Source organism: Abrus precatorius, unplaced genomic scaffold (assembly GCF_003935025.1).
Source record: "Abrus precatorius isolate BTA unplaced genomic scaffold, Abrus_2018 Scaffold8, whole genome shotgun sequence".
NCBI lineage: Eukaryota > Viridiplantae > Streptophyta > Magnoliopsida > Fabales > Fabaceae > Abrus > Abrus precatorius.
Window position 1 is genome coordinate 18,263,379 of NW_020874428.1, and position 23,715 is coordinate 18,287,093.

General features: G+C 32.8%; 3 protein-coding genes across 8 annotated transcripts; 1 reads left to right on the forward strand and 2 right to left on the reverse strand.

Moving 5' to 3' along the window:
• Positions 1–2,374: 2,374 nt before the first annotated feature.
• Positions 2,375–5,665, forward strand: LOC113848430 (cytochrome c oxidase subunit 6b-1-like). Its single transcript, XM_027477937.1, has 5 exons — positions 2,375–2,545; positions 3,508–3,780; positions 3,885–3,967; positions 4,057–4,138; positions 5,400–5,665. The coding sequence occupies exons 1-5, from the start codon at positions 2,510–2,512 to the stop codon at positions 5,451–5,453; spliced, it is 528 nt and encodes a 175-aa protein (XP_027333738.1). The 5' UTR covers positions 2,375–2,509; the 3' UTR covers positions 5,454–5,665.
• Positions 5,666–6,420: 755 nt separating this feature from the next.
• LOC113846832 (thylakoid lumenal 29 kDa protein, chloroplastic) lies at positions 6,421–13,014 on the reverse strand. 3 transcript variants are annotated; one of them, XM_027475510.1, is made up of 12 exons: positions 12,823–13,014; positions 12,498–12,602; positions 12,011–12,058; positions 9,621–9,705; positions 9,488–9,522; positions 9,275–9,340; positions 9,143–9,183; positions 8,606–8,736; positions 8,321–8,427; positions 7,765–7,902; positions 6,846–6,980; positions 6,447–6,724 (listed from the first exon to the last, which is right to left on the reverse strand). In XM_027475510.1, the coding sequence occupies exons 1-12, from the start codon at positions 12,910–12,912 to the stop codon at positions 6,614–6,616; spliced, it is 1,092 nt and encodes a 363-aa protein (XP_027331311.1). In that variant the 5' UTR covers positions 12,913–13,014; the 3' UTR covers positions 6,447–6,613. The 3 variants fall into 3 exon arrangements, with proteins under 3 accessions (XP_027331312.1, XP_027331311.1, XP_027331313.1); XM_027475511.1 differs by lacking the exon at positions 12,011–12,058 and having other exon boundaries at positions 6,421–6,724; XM_027475512.1 differs by lacking the exons at positions 12,011–12,058; positions 12,823–13,014 and having other exon boundaries at positions 6,457–6,724; positions 9,621–9,721.
• A 783-nt stretch (positions 13,015–13,797) lies between these two features.
• LOC113846624 (O-fucosyltransferase 7-like) lies at positions 13,798–23,291 on the reverse strand. 4 transcript variants are annotated; one of them, XM_027475099.1, is made up of 13 exons: positions 23,156–23,291; positions 22,851–23,052; positions 22,332–22,406; positions 21,814–21,916; positions 21,666–21,733; positions 21,425–21,513; positions 21,147–21,327; positions 20,909–21,037; positions 20,658–20,791; positions 20,355–20,568; positions 15,743–15,927; positions 15,521–15,616; positions 13,798–14,508 (listed from the first exon to the last, which is right to left on the reverse strand). In XM_027475099.1, exons 2-13 carry the CDS (start codon positions 22,998–23,000, stop codon positions 14,355–14,357), a joined length of 1,578 nt encoding a protein of 525 aa, XP_027330900.1. In that variant the 5' UTR covers positions 23,001–23,052; positions 23,156–23,291; the 3' UTR covers positions 13,798–14,354. The 4 variants fall into 4 exon arrangements, with proteins under 4 accessions (XP_027330900.1, XP_027330901.1, XP_027330902.1 ...); XM_027475100.1 differs by having other exon boundaries at positions 14,009–14,508; positions 22,851–23,040; positions 23,156–23,275; XM_027475101.1 differs by lacking the exon at positions 13,798–14,508 and adding an exon at positions 14,896–15,038 and having other exon boundaries at positions 22,851–23,269.
• Between the last annotated feature and the right edge of the window lie 424 nt (positions 23,292–23,715).

Sequence of the window (23,715 nt, forward strand, 5' to 3'; positions counted from 1 at the left end):
GTGTAGGTTTATTAGAGTTTGCGTTGAACTTGACTTTAAGAGAAAATTCATTCCTTTTTTTAGAATATTGAGTCAAAATTTTAACATTGAATATGAAGGATTGTATTTAATATGTTTTTCTTGTAGAATGTATAATCATAAGATCGAGAATTCTGAAATTCTTAAACTAGACAAAACAAAATAAGAAGCTAGATTGAAAAAAATAAAATTAAGGATGCATAAATCTTTAAAGAGTTTATATTTGACCACTAAAAAAGAATGTGGATAAGTCACATTCTAGTGCTACAAAGGATCAATTTGGTTTTGATTTTTGGATTTTTTTGACCTAAAAAAAAATTGGTCAACCTAAGATACAAAATATGACTAACAATGACGCCAATAGTAATGGGAAGGACTCTAAGTCTAGATTTAATGTCTTACATAACTCCAAAGTTAAGGAAGAGAATGACAAAAAAAAATCTCTTATAAAAAAAGCTATTAATTAATTTGATCACAAGTCTATCTCATCTAAGACTAATTAAGATCATCTTGTTAAGCCAATTAATAAAATCTAGCCACAAAATAAAAAATCTATAGTATAACAAAATTTGAGAAAAAGTAAACTATTTAGGTATATGCTAATTCTATATCTCTTAAAGATACTTTTTAATCTAAGTCTATTATGAATATCTTTACTCCTTTGCTATGTCTATTTCTGATGAAAATAAAATATTTGAGAGAGATATTTATGTTGCTTATAAGTATATTTCAATATGATTTGTTACAGAGGTTCCATGGTAGATATTCTAGGTTTAGGAATTAGGTAGAATTAGAACTATCTCCTTTTTGAAGAACAACCCCAACTAATAAACATCTAGACACTAATCAACAGATGATAAAGAGAGTAATAGTTTAAATAGTAATCAAATGACTATAGACCAAAATGATGTTAAAAATTTACTTTGCACAACATCTGAGTAGATTGATTTAACAAATACAAATTAATGAATTTTATATTTTACAATTGTAGAGGGATGAGAAGTAATAGTTTTTTCATATTGGTAAATGATATAATAATTTTAAATAAATTGAATTTTATTGCTATTTTAGAAACTTGAGTTAATAAAGAAAGACTGATAAGATCGTTAAGGAGAAATGAAATATGGTTATTATATATTATTTTTGCTAGCTCTCAAGATTATTTTAAAACCAGTGATGGAAGGAATTAGTATCAATAAGTCAAAACTTAAATATCCTTTGATGGAAAGTTTAATTCTATTTTGTTTGCAAAAGAGAAAGTAGGTGGGGAAAGGGAGTCTTATTAATCATAATAACCTTAATAGATTTGCTTCTTATCTAAATAAGTGTGATTTTTTTAATCTAAAATTTAAAGGTAGCTCTTTCACGTAACAACGAGATTCTCTTAACAAAAGATTGAATAGAACAGTTGTTAATAACATATAGAAAAATAAAATTTTTAATAGTTTTCTTATTAATATTATTATTCTTAAATTAAATCATGTTATCTTATGAATAAAAGTAAATTCTTATGTTGTAATTTTACTATTTAAATTAAAAATTCTTGAATAAGAAATAGTTCATGGAATGAAATATCAATAAATTTAGGAAGAATATATTTGACTAGAATAAACATACTTTTAGGAATATTTTTAATTGAAAAAGATATATTTTTAATAGAATTAATGATATTATTCAGGCATTATGAAATGTGAATAACACCTATCTTTCTAATCTCTTGAAAAATCTTTGGTTAGAATATAAAAATAATATTGATAAGAAAGAAGTTTATAATTTTATTAATAAAAATCTAGTCGATTAAAATTAGGTAATAAAAATACTAGTTATTTTTTTATAGAACATTGTTTCCTATTTTAAGAAATACTAATCCTGGAATTTGATACTGATGGAATTAATAATATTATTTCTCTAGAGGAAGTGAAAGCTGCTTTACTGCATGCTATATTCTTTTAGTATTAATGAGATCTTTTAAATTTTTTTATTTTTAAATTTGTTAATGAAGTTTTTAATAATTTACATGAAATTAAAACTATTAATAAAATATAAAAAATTAGATAATATTTATAAATTAAAAACAAGTATTTATAAAAATATAAAATAATATAAAATCAAATTATAATTTTAATCTTTAAAATTTAATATAACAATAAAAAAATAGAAATAAAAAAATCATTACAACAAACAAGAATAATTTATTTTATTTTTAATTATAAAAACTATTAAGAAAAGTTGATACTTTACTTTTTAAATAATATATTTTTATTTATAATATACGAAAATCATAAGTTCGTATTTTGCAGGTCCCAACTCCTATTAAAAAGTAAATAACTGAAACCCTTACAGAAACCCAAATAATATTTAACATCACAAATTCACAGGACATGAACTCAAACCGTTACGGCGTTACCTTACCTTTCTGAGTTTTGACCCACACAACAACACTCGAATCCCCTCTTCTCTTGTGCTTGTTGTAGCCGTCTCGTGACCATCAATGACGGAAGCCGACAAATCTCCATCACTGGCAGAGGTTCTTTTCCTTTCCATTTCTGTTTCCACCGATTCAAGCTTTGTTCACTTAATCCACAATCTGGAACTAGTTTGAGCTACGTCTTTATTTGTTTCCGTTTTTAAAGTGCCTTCTAGTGTGTCATGAAAAATTAAAAATTAAGTTTATGTAATCCATAACATTTTTTCAGTCTGATATGTCTACCAAAATTGTGACCCAGATCTATATCATTGGCGCAAAGTTAAGTCTCTATATTGGTCAAATAGCCTTGTTCTAGGGATGGGTGCGGTGTTATTTGGGTGTTTTGGTTTAGGTTTTGGTAGAATCATTGTTGAAGAATTGAGATTATAAAATTTGATTTGTGTGTGAGAATATTTCAGAAATGATAATAGAATAATTTATTTTATTTGAATGATAATGTAAAATTCAATTTTGAACTTTAAAAATCAGTTCCTGTCAACAGAAAAGCTAAAGATTTCCGATTCTTCCAAAATCAATTCTACCCAGTGCAGAATGATTTTGGGGAAAGAAGAAAAAGCCAAACACAAGTAGATACTGTCGGAATGAATTCTGGCTGCTGCAATCAGGATTTTCAGTCACCCAAACTAGCTAGTTATCTTTCATTCCACTGTACTTCACTATATTGTTTGTTTATGACTTAACTATGATAATGACAAAAGGAGACAGTGTGACATTGGAAAATTTGCAAGCTCTACTCAATCTTATAAATTTAGTCCTTTAGTATATGACTAAGTAATGAAGTTGCCAATGTTATTTATTGTGAATAATATATCATTTCTGTGAACTCCTTGTCATGGGTATTGGAAGCCCTGATAGGTAGAATTGCTGAGTTATGATGTGTTGCTAGCTTCTGTTTTTCTAGTTAGGAAGTGATGACCTTTCCTCAATTTCCTCATAGACTGTTTGACATCCCAAATTTCCATTCTTTAAACACTTTGATGATTGATCTTCTTGACTTGCAGCAATATTTTGTGAACGACAAGCAAGAGAAAACAGATGTAGTTGAAAAATCTGTTGAAGTCAAAGAAGTTGAAAACCCAAAGGAGGCTGCTTCTGGGGAAACTGTCATTGAGAAAACTGTGGAAGAAACAACTCCTGTTGCCCCTGCAGTTGTTCAGGAAAGCAGTGAAGTCACCCCTCCTGCTGAAGAAAGCAATGAAGTGCAAAGTAGTGGAAATGTTGAAGAAGAAAACTCTGGGAATCAAGATGCAGCTGAAGTGACCCCTGAAATTAAGGTGACATTTATATAGCTGAATCACCCTTCTAGATTTGGTACTTGAGTAAGCAAAGTTGATGCTCCTTCTGTCAATATTTTCATATTTGTGCTATTGTTTTACAGCTTGAGACTGCTCCAGCAGATTTCCGTTTTCCAACTACAAATCAAACTAGGCATTGCTTTACCCGATACATTGAATATCATCGGTGAGTCATATTCTGTTGGCTTTTATTCTACTGAGCTTGTTGTTCATACCCACTATTCCTTTATTTTAAGCTTTGAAACTCTTGTGCAGATGTGTAGCTGCAAAGGGAGAAGGTGCACCAGAATGTGACAAGTTTGCTAAATATTATCGTTCACTTTGCCCTGGTGAATGGGTATGTATTATTCAATGTTAAACGTTACTGATTATCTGCTAAGCTCTAGGATATGTCTCCAATAAGATTTATTTACTAAAATTTCTTCTTGCTAATTCGAATTTACATCCGTTTATGGTCTTATTGGATTTTTTTTTTGAATTGGAAATGGAGTTGCATGTTTTACTAGTAATATTAATTCTTGAAAGAAAATTGCATCTTGTATGCTACAGTTTTTAGCTTTTCTTTTCTTCTATCCACTTCTTGACTTCATGCCAAGTCAGAAAAGTATTGAAATGTAGAAAATGATATATATGAAAAATGACGATAAAATAACAACTGTTGTTAATAAATGTCTAAAGCTGCTTTATGGAGAGGAAGTTCTTCTTTTCTTTTTGGATATGGAGGGAGTTCTTAAATTGTCGTGAATGTTCCTGTATATTGATAGATGCATGATGCTTTGGACCCTCATATTTATAACATCTAAATGTTATATTAATTTCTTTTAGCTCATTCATCTCTTTATCATCTTTAACTTTTTATTATTCCTTCATCTTTCAACACCTGTGTCTTCTTAACCACTTGGATTTGGTTTATAAGATCTTTGAGGTGTTTAATATTCCTTATCAGATAACCCATGCATACCTGATTAAGCAGTTCAATATGAAGATCTTTACTGAAATGATTGGAACCATTTTTTGTTGCATACAATAATTAATGACTTGTTAAGTGTTAAGAAGAGAATAAACTCAATATGGCATAGATGAGAATGTAGCAATGGATGAGTGACTGAGTTGAGGTAGCAGCTATTGTAGAAAAAATGATAAAATCCTTAGGTGGTAGAAGCCCCATAAAGGAGAGTAGATATTCATATTAAAACATTATGGTATCATTTTATCCGTGTAGCTGACCTTGCCTAAGGATAAAAAGCTTGGCTGTGATTGATAAAGGTTTAAACGCGTATTTGGAGAAGATTAATATCTGATATAATTCACTGAAGTAGTTAGTTGTGGTCAGGGCTAGTGTGTACATTGCTTAAATTGAATTTCATCATCCTATATGTTTGAGGACCAACCTTAAGTTTTGTATTTGGAATTCAACATTATGTGTAATGTTTAGTATTTACTGTATCTCCTATTATTTGAAATAGATACTTGAATACAGAGATAATACATTTTACAAAAACAAATCTGTTTTTAGGGTTTCTTTTTCTGCTGCTACCAATCTTGAAATTGAGCTTCTGTGCTATCAGTCTGTTTTCATTATTTTGTCTATGCAACAGATTGACAGATGGAATGAGCAGAGGGAGAATGGAACATTCCCTGGCCCGCTGTAGGTGGCACATATCTGAAATTGCTGCTCAATTTATAAAATTGCTAGAGATAAACTCTTATACCTTTGGGGAATGTACGCATTGGTTTAATAAGAAATTTTGGCTGTCTATTTGAACAAGCTTGAGTTGTACAATTTTCAGGAAACGCTTCTGGGTAAATGTCCAGAGATATACGTTACTTTTAACTGGATTCTTTGCTCTATGAGGAGTTCTTAGTCCTATTAGTTTTCTATACCCCCACCCCCTAAACTCTACAAAAAATAAAAGATGAAAACAGTGCGTGTTTAACTTATTTTAAATTATTATTTTACTTATTGGTTTAAAGATTTTATTTTTTAAAAAAAGACGATTATCTATTCAGTTCAACACACTCGTTTGGATCTAGTAATAGAGATGGTAATGACTTCGGTGGCCATAAAAGTTTGGGATCACGAGTAATTCACAAGATCAAACCAGTTCATTTTATATTAATTGATAAAATAATTGTTTTATAATGTAAAATGGACAATTAGAATCATTATGTAAAGCAAACAACTAATGAACTATCCTTAGTAAAATTTAAGGAAAATTATGTTCCTAACATCATCATAAGAAGTTGGAGTATTGGTCATAAGTTCTAACGGAACTAACAAGTCTTTCATTTATTTTAAGAGTATTCTTAAGTTGCGAGTTAAAAATAAGCAATCCGTTTAGCTAAAATTTTGTGGCTCCCCGTACAATGAATCACATTAATGCAACAGCTTCAATAGCACCGTGGATGATAGTCTGTTGCTGGCATGCAAGATGGACTATTGTTAGTATCCCTCATTTGGAGAACTATTTTTCCAGCATTAGACCGCACTGATAGAAGTGCTCTGGTAAAATTATAACGAAAGCAGCAACGATTAAGTGATACAAATGAAGAAAATTTATGACATGAAATTTTGGGTGAATGAAATTGTAATGAAGCTACTCATCAAAAACAGTTAGCAAATAAGGGAAACTTTGTTCCATTGAAATGCCTATGCTTCAACTTAACTGGAGCAAAACAGTGTTCTCTTACTACATTTGCATGGATAATGACATAGAAGCTCAAAGCTTCCAGTTAAAGAACAAAAAGTCAAAACTTGAAATTCAAGGTCTGTCCTGAGGAGTAAGATAACATGGTTGGTATTACTATATGTTTACAATTTGAGTTTGGTAAGGTCAATCTTTGGGCGAGCATATGTATATGCCTCGTAGTTGATTTGTTGGCCCAAGGTACTCAATTTTGTGAAAGTGGTAATCAGATCAACCTGAAAAAAGTAAAGAAACCAAAGAAATTAGAAAATAAGAAGTGTGAATTTTCGAACCAAACAAAAGCCCCCAGAAACCTTTTTGCTGCTCATGTATGAAGCTAAACATAGATAAACTTACCTCATAATCTGTCTGAGAGACTGTCTCTCGGCTTCGTTGGTATTTCTGAACCCATGGAGCAACATCAGGATCAGTGGCCAATAAGGTCTCTGTTGCAATCTGATCAGGACCTATGAATGCAGACAAAACAGCAAGCTGGCCAAACACACAAAGTAATGACTTAGTATTATCAACTTCCTTATGGAGAGCATTAAAGGATGCATGTTTTTTCTTTTCAATCTTATTTTTTACCCCCTGGTCTCCACTTTCACATTCCAAGAGACTGCTGCAGCATTGCATGAAAAAATATATGAAAAATGTAAAAACACCATTGATATATGAAGAGTTCAATAAATAAATGAAAGGTGGGAAAGAACAAAGCTTAAGCAAGAAGTTCCACCTTAAAGGGATAATTTGGACATCCGTGACACAAGACTAGATAGGGCAAGCTAAAGGTGATAAGGTTGGTTGAAGGAAACTAAAAATATTGTTAGGATTTAGACATTTGTATGACCATTGAATGGTAAAATCAATTAGTAATGGAACAAGGTTTATCTTCTCTTATCCACATGGTTGAGTTGAAACATGGAAGGCAAATATGATGCTACTTTTTATATCATATTCATCAATTCATCGTACACCAATGTAGTTTGACAGATTTCTAAAATCTGGACAAATAATGGTTTGTCTAACTAAGAACTCGCTAGAGTGAAACCTGTCATAACTTGCTTTGATGATTTCACCATTTATTTAGTTTTTAGAGATGGAATTGCTTAAATCATTTTATTAAAGCCACACACTGAAGAGGGAAACATGCTTATGTCAGGCTAATTTGAATTTGCAGCACATAAATCAAGATCACAATTTCTATCGTATATGTGCTAGTATATGCCTTTCTATATTTCTGTTATCAGAAACAGTGATGAAATATGTGAAGTACCTGGCGAGGACCAAAGCCTACAGCAGAAAATTTATCTTTCATTTCCTGTACACTTGCCTTCTCCCATATTGGAAGTCTCCCCTCTGGATCTGGGTCTTGAGCATCAGCCCTACCAAATTGCTTCTCGAACAAACCCCACTATTCCACAATAATAAATGCATGCATTACATGCTCAAGTTAGTGGAGACTTAAGTAGTAAAGAGAAGATTACTATGTATAATTGTTAATAAATCAACACATCTTTATCCCACATTTCACCTAAAGATACACAAATGATGCTAGTAAATCGGAACCCACTAATAACCCAAAACAGAATAGAAGAGAAAATTAGAAAAGCATATGATTTGTCAAATCAACATTGACCAACAGTTCCACAACCCTGCATAAAATGAAGGCAGCCAAAGCCAGCAGATGGGATACAATTTACATACATTGAAGCATTTTCATGCTTCAGAGTGCTCAATTGGCAATAAAATTAAAAGCTCCATTTGACGATTGTCACCATACAGATATTATTAAGCAAAGTATGAGTAAAAATACAAGTTCTGAAGCAAACCTGCCCATTTGATCCGTATGCATTATATAGTATATTCCCTTTCTCCTCCTTTCCACCACATTTGCGAATGGCAGCAGCTAAAAATGTAGCCTTGGCAGCACTTTGCCCTACAAATAAAATCAACAAATTCAGGGGAATTTGAACATATTTCTGCAACTTCTACCCACCATAATCACAAATGAATTTTAAATAAATGGTCTTAATTAACCGACATAAAGAATATACATGTGAAACATGTATTATGAATAACTAAATAGGTTTCAACTTGGAGATGCTAAGTATAACCTGCATACTGTATCAGATCTGCATAGGAAATGGGTCCACCTTTGGCATACGAGTCTATCTCCTTTTTTGCTTCCTCTAATAAATTTAAGGCAGCAGAAAGCCCCTTATTTTCTGGTCTACTTATTTCTGAGCTTCAGGCAGAATTGAAAATTAATAACGAGAAAAAAAATTATGATTAGTTAACTGTAAATTTCTGGTGCTTACAAGTGGAGGAAAATAAAAAAGTTTCATTATTCAAGAGCTTGCTAACAAAACCAGAAATTTATGATATACTAATAAATAAGACACCACAGCTTCTGAATTATAAAAGAAAATTATCACCTTCTAATATGAGAGAGAGAGAGAGAGAGAAGCCTTAAAAAGTAGGAATTTTGGATGCAGAAATAACAACCATCTTGGTGTATTTAGCTGACATGTTTCATAAAGAGAATTAAATAACCCACCTCTGGTTATTAGTTAACATCATTGGATGTAAAATATTAGGTTTATCGGTTTAGGGCACAAACCCATGAACGTCAAACCCAAAGGATATAGTACCTGAACCTTATAGAGCCATTTGGGCCACCTGATTTTGTTGCCTACAAACTTGAGAAAATGTCGATCAGTATTCATTTTAAATGATGGAAGACAACTATTGCATGTGCATAAGCACTTGTGTGTTTTTCTCACCTTATCATAAGTCAAAGCATCATTTAGAGCCAATGTCAATATGGATGGAATAAGATCAGGATTTCCCTGAAAAACAGTCATATATCAAATTAGATTATATCCATACTGGGAGTTCTATTTTCTGAATGACTAAACAAATGCACCTAAGGAGTTTGAAAAATGTATACTCTGCAAACAGATAACTTTTACTGTTAAATGCAACATAATATATACCTTTATGGCTGTTGAAAGTGTTCCCTTGACTTGAGCTGTAAGCACAGAAAATTAAAACTCAGCTGAGAAGAGAGATCATTTGAGTTTGACATAACTAATAGTCCCAGGAACATGTAGACCTAAAGGATCTTACATTGAAATTCAGAACGCTGTCTGCGTTGTATCAAGTCAGCAGCATTAGCCATTCCAATGAGCGATCCAGAGCTTCCTATCAATTCCTACAAACAGATTCAACTGACCGAAACTCATCATCGCATCAATCTTATCCACTAGCTACATATATTATATTTTATATATTCTAGTATGGGTCTACATCTATGAAAAACTACTGTTGCATTATATATTGGAAAGGACAATGCTATATGGAGACAAAAAGAGGGAATAAACTTGTAGCGTTGTACAACATTTTGGGTACAAATAACTTCCCAATACCTTTTTTCCACCTTAACCACTCACATTGTATTTTGTGTGTAACATTTTTATTAATTTTCCATCATTTTTAAAGTTGATCTCAGATACTTAAACTCAGAAGCCTGTGAATTTGTTATATGGCATCATCTCCAATTTTAACTTCCATATCTTTTCTTGCTAAAATTTTAGTGCATATAATGTGTCTTACTTCCAAAAGACTAAAATTCTTTTGATTCCAAAGTCTGTCTCCAAAACTTAGGTTCAGAGTTAACTTTTCCCTTGATTCCTCAATCAAAGCTAAGTCATTTGCAAAAAAACATGCATTTAAAGATAATTTTTTGGATGTCTGTTGTAAGCACATAAAAGAGTATGTTAATAAGTACTCTAAGGCTGAGCCTTGATGTAAATATATCCTTATAGGAAATTTTTTAGTTATGCCTCTAAGAGCTCTCACATTTCTTGTTATTCCGTTATACGTGTTTTATATAACTCAGATATAAGTCACATGAACATCTTTTTTTTTTCTAAAATCTTTCACAACACTTCTCTTAACACATGATCATATGTTTTTCTTTAAGTCAATAAAAATCTTTACGTCTCTTTGCTTTGATACTTTTCTATCATTTTCCTTCAAAGATATATAGTTTCAAATGTTGACCTAGGGAAGTTGGCAAAAAATCAAATTAATTCTCAACAATCCTAACTCTTCTTAGTTTATGTTACATCACATTTTCTTTTCTCATAATTTTATAGTATGACTCAACAAATTTTATCCTTTTATAACTTACCCAATTTAAAATATCACTTTTATTCTTGTATATAAGAACCAAAGAGTCCCTCCTCTGCTTATCTTACACTATTTTAGATCTTAAAATTTCATTAAATAATTTAAATATTGTACCAAAAAAGAAAGGGAGGCAGCTAGATCAGTGAGCAGGATCAATCTTTAGAAAAATATATCAATAAAGGACAGACCTTCATTTTGAATTTTGTCTGTGTACAGCCTCAAAAAGAAGGCTGGAATGTATATGCATTTTCTATAAATGGGCAGCTTCTGGATGAAGATAAAAACAAGAATTTTCTGCATATTAGAGCTTCTTAGAAGACTCCATCTTCTTATTCTCATTTATTAAATTTAGTTGAGTTTGAGTGCATTTACACTAAATGAGTGTTCAATCTTTCTTAAACTCTTGCAAAGTCAAGTGTGGGTCTTTAGTCTAGCATGTTTGCTGTAGAGTGGGTTATGGTCAAGTTAGCTATTATTGAGAGATTGTGGTATTATTTAGGAGGTTTTATTTGGGATTATTTTATATTTATGGATTTATCTTAATTGATTTTACTTTATCTTTTAGATTTGGTTAGTTTAGATTATCTTTTCAAATTTTATTTGATTTTGTTGGCTTATTTATAGACCTCCATCATAAACCTTGAACATCTTTGTTTATGTAATAATATTGATATTTCCTTTATTCAAAAAGTATTTGAAATTTGACTCAGAAGAGCTCTTGCAATAGAGGGATATTCTAGGTTTATCAAGAGAGTAACTTGCCAAGAGGACTACTTTTGGATTTGATTTCCTTCTATTCTCCATCAATGTTTGATAGGGAGATTGGTTTGAGAGTAACCGTGAGGTTCAATATGAAGAGTTGTGGCGTAAATAGTTTGGTAGTACAAGATGATTCAAAGACTACTAAGTGATTAGATAGTGGGAAAACATACATTGGATGTAGACTAGATGTAGACTCCATGTTAGAGGTCAAACCCGTATAAAAATCCCTGCATGCACTTTCTTCCATTTTTTCTTCCTAATTTTTGGTTTGGCTGGTTGTTCTTGTTTGTTGTATGTTAAAGTTTTCGTTTTTGTTTTCCAACATCAGGCATCTCATTGCAAGGTACTTGTCATCCATCCCTCTTACCTTTATCAGCCTATCAGTGACATTTTGTTCTCTGTTAAAACATCTTATACCTATACACGAGCTACCCAACTAATATCTTAAGTTTATTAGTTACTTCATTGTTAAGTGACTGAATCACTACATAAGCTAAGCTATCTTAAAGTTACCAGTATTGTACTTTCAGTTAGTTTTTTCAAAAGTTGTAATTGTATGTGACCTGATTCAACCCCTTCTCTTCTTTCACCAACACCACGAGTATGATTTTCTGTACAGGCAAAATATTTTTTATATATCATTAACCTATTAAAAAATATAGGTGTTAGAGACAAATTAAATAGGACCGTTTGCCTAACCCAGAGTTATTTTAGGTAACGTTGCTTCGATCATGAAAGCTCAACGCCATCAACCAAAGAAAAATTGGTAGACCTTAAAATACAGAAAGAAATGAAACACAGAACAAAATGCAGAAAAAAAAAGGATTCAAGACCAGAATTAACTTTGCAAGCATGACACACTTTCAAATGAATCTACCATTGTTGTGTAAGAACAAATGCTCTAGTGAATTGTAAGAACATGTATTTAATAGTTTACCATTTGCGCCATTTAGCAAACTCATGGTAGATCTTTCGAAAGTATATAAACACAGAGTAAAGAAAAAATAACACTTTGGATTTTCCAAAAGTTTGTAGTAGAATGGTTCTTACCAAACCAACGGTTGCCCCAAAGCATTTAAGAATGTCTCTACGTCTCCAGTGGAACCGGTCTTCATCACTAACATCGATTTTGATTTTATTACAACAAATGGGCACCTGAGAACACATTGAAAAAACAACGGTTATAACTAATTTATGATATGTAAGCTACAGTTGCAGTTAAAATGATTTTTTTTTCTGTCATATGAATGCAAAATTCCAACCCATTTCTCATTATTCATGAAAAATGCAACACAACAGCAACAGTGAACTTAGGAAACCAAGAATTGGAACTACATTATAAATTGAAGACATGTAGAGCAAAATGCAAACTTACTGAACGAGGTTGGTGTCTGGTGGTGAGTGGAGGATCATGAGGAACAAGTGAAAGCAGAGAAGGGCAAGTTGAGAGGAAGGAGACACCCATTGCTGCAACTCAACTATCTTTTTCGGTGTCTCTGGAGAGAGAGAGAGTGAGTTAGTGAGATGCAAAAGCAGCAAATGGAAGGTTCAAGTTATGTGTACACACTACAATATCACGGATGATATGCATTATCCTGAGAAATCTGTAACCATTGGATTGTCTTATTTCTGACCCAATCCGCACAAATCTTGGACCCGTTGGAAGTTACAACCCACCCAACTATGTTACTGTTCACCAAACTTCGTCCTTATTTATTTTACGGTTTGAAAATTAATTTTGGAATTTTAAATAAAAACATAAATTAAAATATAAATATATGTTTTAAATTGATTTTAATATATTTTTAAATTATATCTAATAGTTTAAAATTAATTATTCTTGACTTTAAATTAAACACTCGTTATATTTTTATTTTATTTCATTTATTTGTACATCATATGGACTTCTTTTTTAATATTGTATTTTCATAAAAATAAACATAATTAGTTTGTTGAAATATTTTCTTATTATCTAAAAAACATAAAATAGCATAATAAAAATGATGAGCAAATATTAATAAGCTGTTGAAATAAATCATTTTTTTAGTCATATCTATGTTTTTAATCTACGAGATTCCTCAGCTTTTATCATAAAAGCTTGTGTTGAATTTTATATTACTTGTCGCTGAATATAGTTATTTAAATCTTTTCCTTTTCAGAATAAACGGTTAAAAATATTCAAATTATAATGACTTTTTGTTCACTATGTTAAGTTACAATACTGAAACAATTTATAAAAATTAAAAAAAAAATTGGAAGTTTGAAACCATTTATTTTCAAGATTTCCTTCAGGCCGGATCATGATGCATCATCATGATTCCTGATGCAGTAGTGTTCCAAAAAATTAAGTCCTAAAATTAAAGTTTCAATCTACATGTCTCCAAAGTACAAAGTTCAACCACACTTTCACTTCCCTCCCCTTGAAATAAATAAAGCAAGAAGTAAAAATAAAAGATTTTGCATTTCGTTATCTTCAATAACAAAATGTGTTACAATGTAGAATTTCAAGAAATACAATAACGGGTGATTGAGATGCCTGGCTATCTCTGAAAGCTCTGCTTCTCTTTTTATCAATAAATAATGGTCACAAAAGAATGAATCCAGTCATCTCAAATCTCCATTCCTACCCGAGACCCAAGAACTACTCATCCCATTCTATATAACTTCTTATATCAAAACCCAACTATGGGTTTTCTTTTCCTTCCTTTTTCATTTTCTTTATTTTTTGTTCCCAAATTAAAGGGTACGTGTAACAGTGATACCGGTATATACACTCTGCCACCAGTGTACCCACACCTTCCAGTTGCGCATCAGATTTTATGCTCAAACTTTGGTAAATGGCTACATATATGTGCCACCCTTTTACCAAAGGATATTTTGCAAGGAGAAAGTTGTGCAGCATTTGATCTATTTAACAATGTAAGATATGTTCAGAGGTGGCGGTTCTGTCCGGCATAAACAATTAGGTAAGGGATTAGCATAAAAGGCTTCTTCTGATCGAAACCTTTCCATGTGCTTTGTCCCAGAAATTGGCCCTTTTCTCTTCCTGGGGGAGCCAAGTCTGTGCAACACATTTAAAAAATGAATAATGAAATAAACGTTCACCCTGTGATCAGTGTAATATAAAGATAACAATTTTATTAACTTTGACTTGAGTTTAAACAACTAATAATACTAAGATTTTATTAGAAAAGAAAGTACTAATTACGTTGGATATATAAAAATATAATAAATGCTTTCTTTTCTGATAAAAATTACTATTATTTGTTACTTAAACTCAGCACTAAGGATTATAGTCAACAAAACCATAAAAATAATTAAACTAGAAATAGATTCTGTTAGATAACCCCCCTTGATAGTTAAAATAAGTTTACCCATTAGTTGGATACATTAGTGAGTGAGTTAGTTAGGTGAGTTAGTTTGAAATTGAATAAGGCATGTTGCCTAGAATTAAGAGGGGTGATTAGAGAGGAATATCATATGACTTGTGAGAGGAAATTAGGGTCTTTTGGCATTGGGAGGTGCAGATCCTTGAAGTTCGGCAGTCTGTATTCTGTTCTGTGAATTATAGAGTTCTTTCCCCATTTTTTTCTAATAAAGATGCCAAGTTTCTATCAGATTCTTCAATAGGTTAAATCAGGAAGATAATACCAAAGCTACTTCACAAACATGATAATTCCTCAGAGGGACAAAAAACTTGATAACATCCTATTTCAAACTTATAATCCTTCATATCATTCTTGCACACCTGTTTTCTGTGGTGCTTCAATAATACTCTATCTATCAAGGTTGAGATCTAGTTTTCAAAAATAAATATAGCTTAGGCAGTGAGGCTAGTTGGGTATAGTTCATACAAAGAACGTCAAATTACCTGTTTTACTGGTCTATTGAGAGGACGTGTGCCAGTAATAGCTATAATAATCATGGCATGTAGAAGTAGAAATATGATTATGATAAGATACAATCATGTAAAGAGAGATGTAGAACAATAATTATAAAAAGAGAGAGAACCATAAAACTTAACATCCATAAAATTACTTAAAACATACAATAAGGCTTTTCCAATCACGTACCGTCTTCTGTGGAGATCAATAATCCTATTTGATAGTTTCTTCCCTTCAGTCATTATTCCCTGATCCAGTTTATCAAACAGACGAACAAGGGCTTTCCTAATTAAAATGAGAGGACAAAGAGAACAGCTTTGTAATGGATGATTAGAAAACCGTTTATCAGACAACTTTTAAAGATAAACAAATAGAAGTTGATCTTCCACTTAAAGAAAATGACAGCCTTACTTGTCTGGAGATATTGTTCTTCCACGTCTAAGAAAACGGCGATGACCCTCAACAGCCTTTGCCATGTTTCCGGAATAAGAAGGTATAAATACATCACTTTCAATAGATACAATATAGTCAAGAGCAGCCATTTGGGATGCATGATTAAAAAAGGGTTCAAGCTCTTCTATGGAGGCCAACTTTTCCTGAAAATAGCCACAGCTAGGTTAATCACACGATACCAATGCTTCTCAGCAGGCTGCCATTACCCAGAAAAGCAGGAGTCAACCTTTAAACAGGCTAGTTAAACACAAAAATACACATTATCGTCCTCTTTAGAAGAGCAAAAGAAAGTCTTTTAATCATCAATAATGGAGCAATCATTTTTCAGTAGTTTCTGCAATAACAGAAAAGCTATGATAATTTGTCCTTTATAATCCAGCTCAACCCCTGGTGTTTTTAGCATTGTATTATGGGCTGTAGAGTGTAGACTACTCTAGAAATTGTTTGCTCATCAACACCAGAAAATTGAGTCTTCTAGCCACAAGGTCACTCAATGCCTAACATTCATAGAACTTTCTCCCCCTAGAAAATAGAAATCTCTGACTGAAATCATGACAGTACCTATGTAATTTAACTGAAACATGAGCTTAACCAAAGTACCAAACACAAAATGTCACTAACCATGCTGTATCCCACTTATGATGCAAAGCTCCCTAGTCCCCAACTCCCCATGCATTTAAACATAGTAGTCAATAGCGGAAATAGCGGCCGCAATCGCGGCGGAGCAGCCCTTTCCCGCGACGGCGACGCTGTCGGGTTTCACAGTAGCGGCTGTCGTGCCGCGAATAGCGGCGGAAAACACCAAAAATAGCGGCTGGAGCGGCCGCTCTCTCATTCTCGCGCGTTTCCCCTTTTTGCCCCTCATCTTTTACCGTTAGGGCCCTTTAAGGGGGGCCAATTTTGGAATTTCGACCCCTCCTTATATTTCTGAATCATCTTCAACCCTAGCCTCCATCCATCTGCTCTCCTCTCTTCTCCCGTCGGTTCTCTCTCCTCTGTTCTTTGTTTTCTGGTGATCCTCTGTTCGCTGTGTTCCGTTTTTCCGGCGAGACTTCCACTTGATTTTCCAGTCATCTTCTTCGTCTCCGGCAAGCTTCTAAGGTGACCCAAACTATTTTGAGTCATTTTCTTCATCTCTTCTCATCTTCTTCAAGGTCAGCACAACTTTCCGGTCATCTTCTCCAACTCCGGCAGACTTCCGGCGAACTTTCCGGTACTGAACATTTTTTTTCCTATATTTTTCTCTGTTTTTTTTTTCTCTTCTCTGTTTTGATTCTTCTATTATTTTCTGTTCGAAATTTCAAAGCTTAAAGAAGTAATGGCTACTCCTCCCAATCTGTCACAAGGAACCGGCTTTGTTTCAATTTCATCCTGTGCATTAGTGAAGCCTTCAAGAAATAATTTGGATATAGGTTAGCAATGGAATAGTTTGAAAGACATAAATAATAAAAAGTCTGTTACTTGTGACTTTTGTGGAAAAACGACTACAGGCGGTATTACCCGAGCAAAGAGGCACCAAATGGGAGTGAAGGGAGATGTTGATAAGTGTCCAAGGATTCCCAAAGAAATAAAAGAAACACTAATAGCAGCTCATGAAAAGAAGAGAATTGAAAAAGAGGTATATTTACTTCAGCATGATGAAGATGATGATGATGAAGAAGAGGTGCAAGAAATTCAAAATATTCGTAATGGAAAACGACCTGCAACCTCAAGTGTTGCATCAGTTTATGTTAGTAGTTGTAATGCGACGAAAAAGGAAAAAATGTCAAGGGCCCATTGGATTTATTGTGGTTAAAGAGTCCAAAAACAAGCGTCAAATTAGCAAAATCAAAAAGACAAACAAGTATAAATGATGCTTGTGTCAAAGAGGCAAGAGCAAGAACAGTTCAATACATAGAGCGATTCCTTTGTAGGAATGGAATTGCTTTCAACGTTGTGCGTTCAAAAAGTTTCAAATTAATGGTTGAAGCTATTGGAAACTATGGTCCACATCTAAAGCCTCCTAGTTATCATGAGTGTAAAGTTCCTCTTCTTAAAAAAGAGTTAGAGTATACAAAGGAAATGTTGAAAAGTCGTGAAGAAGAAAGAGAAAAATGTGGATGTTCAATTATGTCAGATGCGTGGACGGATAAAAAAAATAGAACATTGATCAATTTCTTAGTAAATTGTCCAACTGGTTCTATGTTTGTAAAGAGCATTGATGCATCTGCTTATATGAAAACTGGAGAAAAGTTGTTTGAACTCTTGGATAGCTTTGTTGAAGAGATTGGAGAGAAAAATGTTGTGCAAGTAGTTACTGATAATGGAAGTAATTATGTATTAGCCGGTAAGAATTATTCTTAACTCCCTATATTAATTTCAGTTACTAATTATTTTATTAGTTTCTAATTTTAGACTATGTAATGTAATTTTAGGTAAGTTGTTGCAAGCTAAAAGACTACATTTGTTTTGGACTCCATGCGCTGCACACTGTATTGACTTGATATTAGAAGACATTGGAAAAATACCTAAGTCAATAGAACAATCCAAAGGGGAGTTACTCTTGTGGGTTTTATTTATAATCAATTCATTGACTTTGAATATTATGAGGAAGTTCACCAATAAAGCTGAATTGGTTAGATATGGAGTGACAAGGTTTGCCACAACATTCCTCACATTACAAAGGTTGCATAATCAAAAAAACAACCTTAGAAAAATGTTCACTTCCGATGAGTGGTTAAAGTCCAAAACAGCCAAAGAAGCTAAAGGAAAAAGGACAACAGACACTGTACTTATGCCTTCTTTTTTGAATGATGTGGTTTTCTGTCTTAAGGCAATGGGGCCACTTGTGCAAGTTTTGAGACTTGTTGATAATGAAAGAAAGCCTGCAATGGGTTATATATATGAGGCAATTGATAGAGCTAAAGAAAGCATTCAAAATGCATTCAAAGGAAATGTAGACAAATATAAGGAGTTTTTGCTATAATTGATAGAAGATGGGAGTGTCAACTTCATCATCCATTACATGTTGCAGGTTATTATCTGAATCCTCAATTTTTTTATAGCAATAAACAAATTGAGAATGATCCTGAAGTTGTGGAAGGCTTATATAAATGTATTGAGAGGCTATGTACAAGTGAAGATGATGTAGACAATGCTACAGTTCAATTGTCAACATATAGAAGAGCTGAAGGTCTCTTTGGTTTAAGTGGAGCAAAAAGACAAAGGGCTACAATGGCTCCTGGTAAGAGATTTGTTTAATTTTTTTATTGTAATGTAATTATGTAGATATAACACAAAAGGTTAATAAGTTGATGCATAACTTGCAGCTGAATGGTGGAAGAATTATGGAGTACGTACACCACATTTACAAAACATTGCTATTAGAGTGTTGAGTTTGACTTGTAATTCATCTGGATGTGAACGAAATTGGAGTACTTTTGAGTACGTAAGTAAATATCTGAATCCTCAATTTAAAGTTCTTATATGAAAAGTGAAAATCTAATATTTTTTTTTTATGGTAAAATAGATTCATTCTAAAAAGAGAAGCAGACTTGAGCATTAGAGGTTACAAGACTTGGTTTTTATTAAATATAACCAAGCTCTTAATGAACGTTTTGAGTGTTCTGACGTGGTGGATCCTATTATCTTAAAGGATGTTGATGATAGTAATAATTGGTTGCTAGAAGGAATAGCTGGAGATGATGAAGATGCTGTAGATGAATTAGTGTTTGATGATGATAACTTGACTTGGGGAGCTGTTGCTAATGCAATTGGGGCTAGTGAGCCTATAACCTACACTAGGCGACAAGCTAAATCAAAATCCAAGACAACTACAATTGCTTCTTCATCTAAATCTAACGGAAAAGGGAAAGAAATTGTACAAGAAGAAGAATGTGATGACGGAGACTCTGAAGAAGAGGATGAGGAGGAGGAGGAGGAGGTTCTTTACAAAAGTAGTGATGAAAGTGAAAATGAAGAAGACATGACAAATCTTAGAGATGAATATGATGATAATTATTAAAATATTTGTATTTGAATTAAACACTTAGTATTTTTAAACATCTAAGCATTAGAGACTTAAATTTAGTTAGTTAAATTTATTTTTATATTTTGTTGTTACTTGTTATTGACATCTAAGCATATATATATGTGTGTAATTTAATTTATGAGTATATTTATAATACCTAAAATAGCGGCCATCCCGCTATCCGCTATGCCACTATAGCGTTTTTGAGGTCGGCCGCTCCGAGTCGCTATCCGGGATTGACTACTATGCATTTAAACAATATATGGGAAGGGGTAATCTCCTTATTTTAGGATTTTCATGTCAAAACATCTTAACCTTTTGACACTGCTTTCTTTTCAACTAAACAAAGGTCCAAAGGATTAGGAGAACATGACATTGTACAACCTTCCCTGCAAAACCTCAATTTATTACTCAACATATTATCAACTTATGTTTCAAGTTGATCTTGAGAAGATAGAGAAAATACTAATGCTATACCAAACTTCTTTTACTAAAAGAAATTGAAAAAAGGCTATATCAAATTTGAACAACATATGGAATCACAGTATTGCAGTATCTTACCTTGCTCATCAACAATGGATAACGGGAACAAAGTTCAGCCATATGGGACTCACCCCCATATATGTCTCCAGCAGCTATGTATATTGGAGTCTTTGACGGGTATCCAAGAGCAGTAAGAAAAATCCCAACTTCCTTTGGAGTTAAGGGGCAAAGCCCTTTGGACCTCTGTTCTATGGGATCAATGTCCTTTATTTTCCAATAGGAAGTGTTCTCTCTACATGTTTTGCACACAATAATTTCCAAACATCATGTCTGAGAAAACTGATATTTAATTAATCATTTTGAAGTGTCACAGTTCCATACCTGATCATCCTCAGCTCTTCAGCTTCATCAGGAGATAAATCATGTGTGCACCCACTAAATGCAAGCATATCCTTCTCATAGCGTAAATGCAACGCAATATAAGGACCAAATGACCTCATCCTCTCCACCAACAACTACAAAGAACCAGAAAATATTAAAGAATGAAAAATTAAAAACAATCCTGGAGTCCTGACTTGAATAGGAGTTAAAAACAAACAAACCAATAAGAGTTAAGATCTCTTTATATATACTTTTCCCATTTGTTCAATGTGAGGAGAGAAGCGAAGAGCTTCATAACAAGCTCGGCAGCGAAGCTTTTGAATGTCCGGAGGTAGATTGTTGTTCGCTAATCGTGAATCAGATTTTGAAGCTTGAATTACCTTAAGATGTTATAAATAATTAGATGATTGCACAACATATCAAAAAATACAGCAAATAAAAAAAGAAACATAGAACTGTATATAACAATAGATTTTACAACAATCATACTTGGTAATCTTCCCACAAGCTAGCAATCTCATTCTCATAGTAATCCATGCCTGACCAGCTTATGAATTGCTTGACCACTCTGGTTGCATTAACCACCTTGTTCGGAAGCTTCTTAATGATTTTTACATCATTAGCTAGAGAATTCATAAAATGTTCCTCATCAAAAATATCAGAAAAATTGCTGAAAAGAAAATTATAAAATCCAATTAAGTGAAATCCAATACAGAGAGAGAAGGTATAAAAGACAAATAATAGTAAAAATAAAAATTGAAAAATACCTAGTATCTTGCCAAAATGATCTTTTATCAAGTTCTGGAATGACAAGAGTAGCATTTATGATACGAGCTACAGCTACCATGTCACATATCTGCAGCAAAGGGAACAAATTTTCAGCTATTTACAACAATGGAATTGGATAGTGTTAGTTCCTTACTGGTGTCCCAGAACAAATTTGGTTGAGAGTAATTTAGAGTGTACAAGAAAAATAGAGGGAGAGGAGGGGGAGGAGGGAGGTCAGACCCCAGAGCGCATTTGGTTGAGCCCGCCATTTGTATGAACTAAAAGATATCCTCGTGACTCAGCAGGACCTGAATAAACATGTATTACTTTAAGTACCAAAATAAATAATCCATAATTGCAACTTAATAGGAAAGTGCAAGTCCCTTACTGGTGTAATTAGGTGTAGCCTTTGTACAGGTCAGAAACCCACGATTTGATGGAGGCTTCCACAACTTCTCGTAATCTGAATACCCTTTTCTGGATCCATTCAACTGTCAATTTGAAAGGAGTGAAAACATGAAAGGCACATAACTGCTTTGCATAATTTCAATATATCTACCTATATATATGACACCCCAACATCTCTGGCCATGTGCTTTCATTAAATCAAACAAGTTCAAAGTCATGTAATTACACATTGGATGAAATTGACGAACATTAGAAATGAGCAGGACCAACAGAAACAAAACAATAACAGTACAGAAAAAAATCCCCACCTGGTTGATAGGGATCAGAGTGGAAATAAATTAATGAAAAAAGAAAGGTACACGTTTGCAGTTAGGCTGATTTTCTAATAATAATAACTTAATAAGCTCTTTGATAAGTATAAAGTTATTTTCTAAGAGTCCAAACAGATCATATCACCGAATATCAGTTACTTGAAAATGTTCACGTAAAGCACAAAACCTTGGGAGTTGGAAGAGGAGCTTTGGATAAATGAGGCGGAGCAAGCTCTCGCGTCCAGCTTTGCAGATCCTGAGGCTGTCAAAATTTGAAATACAAATCACCAAAAATGAAAAAGGGAATTTTTAGTCACTGCGATATCAATAGATAATATCAAAAACAAAATTTCCCAAAAAAATTCCCAATACACAAAAAAATATACCAAAGAAAAGCATAACCCAAAGTGTTGTTTATAAATTGGTAACCATTAATAGAAGTCTTCCACAAGTCAACAAAATACTGAAAATAAGAATGACAAATGAAAAACCCTAAAATAAGGTTAAACAATACCACAAAATTGATAGCAGTTCGTTGTGCATAATAATAATAATAACTGACGGAGAGGATCAAGGAACTCCCCAGAATAAATCAAAGAACCCTAAACAAAAATAAAAAAAAAAATATTTTTAAATTCAACAAGGGAAATAAATAACAGGAAAAGAGAAACCAACAAAGAGAGAGAGAGAGAGAGAGAGAGAGAACCTTGGGGAACTTGTCGTTGAACCGGCGATCCTTAGAGGAAGGGACAATGTGAACATGAACAGAGAAGAGAGCCACGAACGTTATTAAGCATATTGCTGCAGTGAGCCACTTTCTCAGCAATACCAACGGAATCCACTTGCGTCTCTGCATTCCACTCCCTCCCTCTCTCCCTCTCTCAGCTTGTGGATCACTAATTTCACGCCTTTATTTAAATAAATAAATAAATAAAAACTCCAACAGACTCAATTAGGAAGAGAAAAGAAGAAAACATGAAATTGTGTTGCTAGGTGCAGCACTACACTAACGTTAATCTCTGCGAATGAACACTTGTCGGAAGTGTGAGTGACAGAGTGTAGATGAATTGAACTTGAAGATCATGAAAAGGAAAGCGGATAGCTGCTTTTGGTTTTGGCTTTTCTTAATGTAGTGCAGAGTGCGAGTATGCCCCTTTGTCGTGGTCAGTTTTTTAAGGTAAGTTGTGTCTAATACAAGACACAGTACTTGGCTTGTGACGGAGCAGTTTAACGTGATTTTGGTACTATTTTGTAATTAAAATTGTAATTTTATTTCACTTCTGTAATAAAGACGGACACTAAGAACTAATTAATGTAACGAAACTTCACTTTAATTAAAGAATAATATTTAAAATATTGTACTTAAGTTTCTCATTTATTATTGATTATTATTTCAATATTTAAAATATTTTAAAACTAAATTTTATCATATTCTTTAAGAAAACTTTAGTTGATTTACTCCGATTATAATTTTTATATATATTCCATTTTATTAATTTAACATTTAATTTAAAAATTTTCAATAGGTATATTAAGTTTATAAATTTTTAAATATATTTAATACTTTATCA

What these genes read in the sequence shown, in the direction of transcription:
- LOC113848430 (XM_027477937.1), top strand. Translation starts at nt 2,510, where the DNA reads ATGACGGAAGCCGACAAATCTCCATCACTGGCAGAG. An exon ending in CGATACATTGAATATCATCG is followed by an intron (nt 3,968 to 4,056) that starts GTGAGTCATATT and finishes ACTCTTGTGCAG; the next exon opens with ATGTGTAGCTGCAAAGGGAG. An exon ending in CACTTTGCCCTGGTGAATGG is followed by an intron (nt 4,139 to 5,399) that starts GTATGTATTATT and finishes TCTATGCAACAG; the next exon opens with ATTGACAGATGGAATGAGCA.
- LOC113846832 (XM_027475510.1), bottom strand. Translation starts at nt 12,912, where the DNA reads ATGGGTGTCTCCTTCCTCTCAACTTGCCCTTCTCTGCTTTCACTTGTT. An exon ending in CACTTTCAACAGCCATAAAG is followed by an intron (nt 9,341 to 9,487) that starts GTATATATTATG and finishes ACTGTTTTTCAG; the next exon opens with GGAAATCCTGATCTTATTCC. An exon ending in ATGCTTTGACTTATGATAAG is followed by an intron (nt 9,184 to 9,274) that starts GTGAGAAAAACA and finishes TCAAGTTTGTAG; the next exon opens with GCAACAAAATCAGGTGGCCC.
- LOC113846624 (XM_027475099.1), bottom strand. Translation starts at nt 23,000, where the DNA reads ATGCAGAGACGCAAGTGGATTCCGTTGGTATTGCTGAGAAAGTGGCTC. An exon ending in GCTTGTGGGAAGATTACCAA is followed by an intron (nt 21,038 to 21,146) that starts GTATGATTGTTG and finishes TAACATCTTAAG; the next exon opens with GTAATTCAAGCTTCAAAATC. An exon ending in ACATTGAACAAATGGGAAAA is followed by an intron (nt 20,792 to 20,908) that starts GTATATATAAAG and finishes GGTTCTTTGTAG; the next exon opens with TTGTTGGTGGAGAGGATGAG.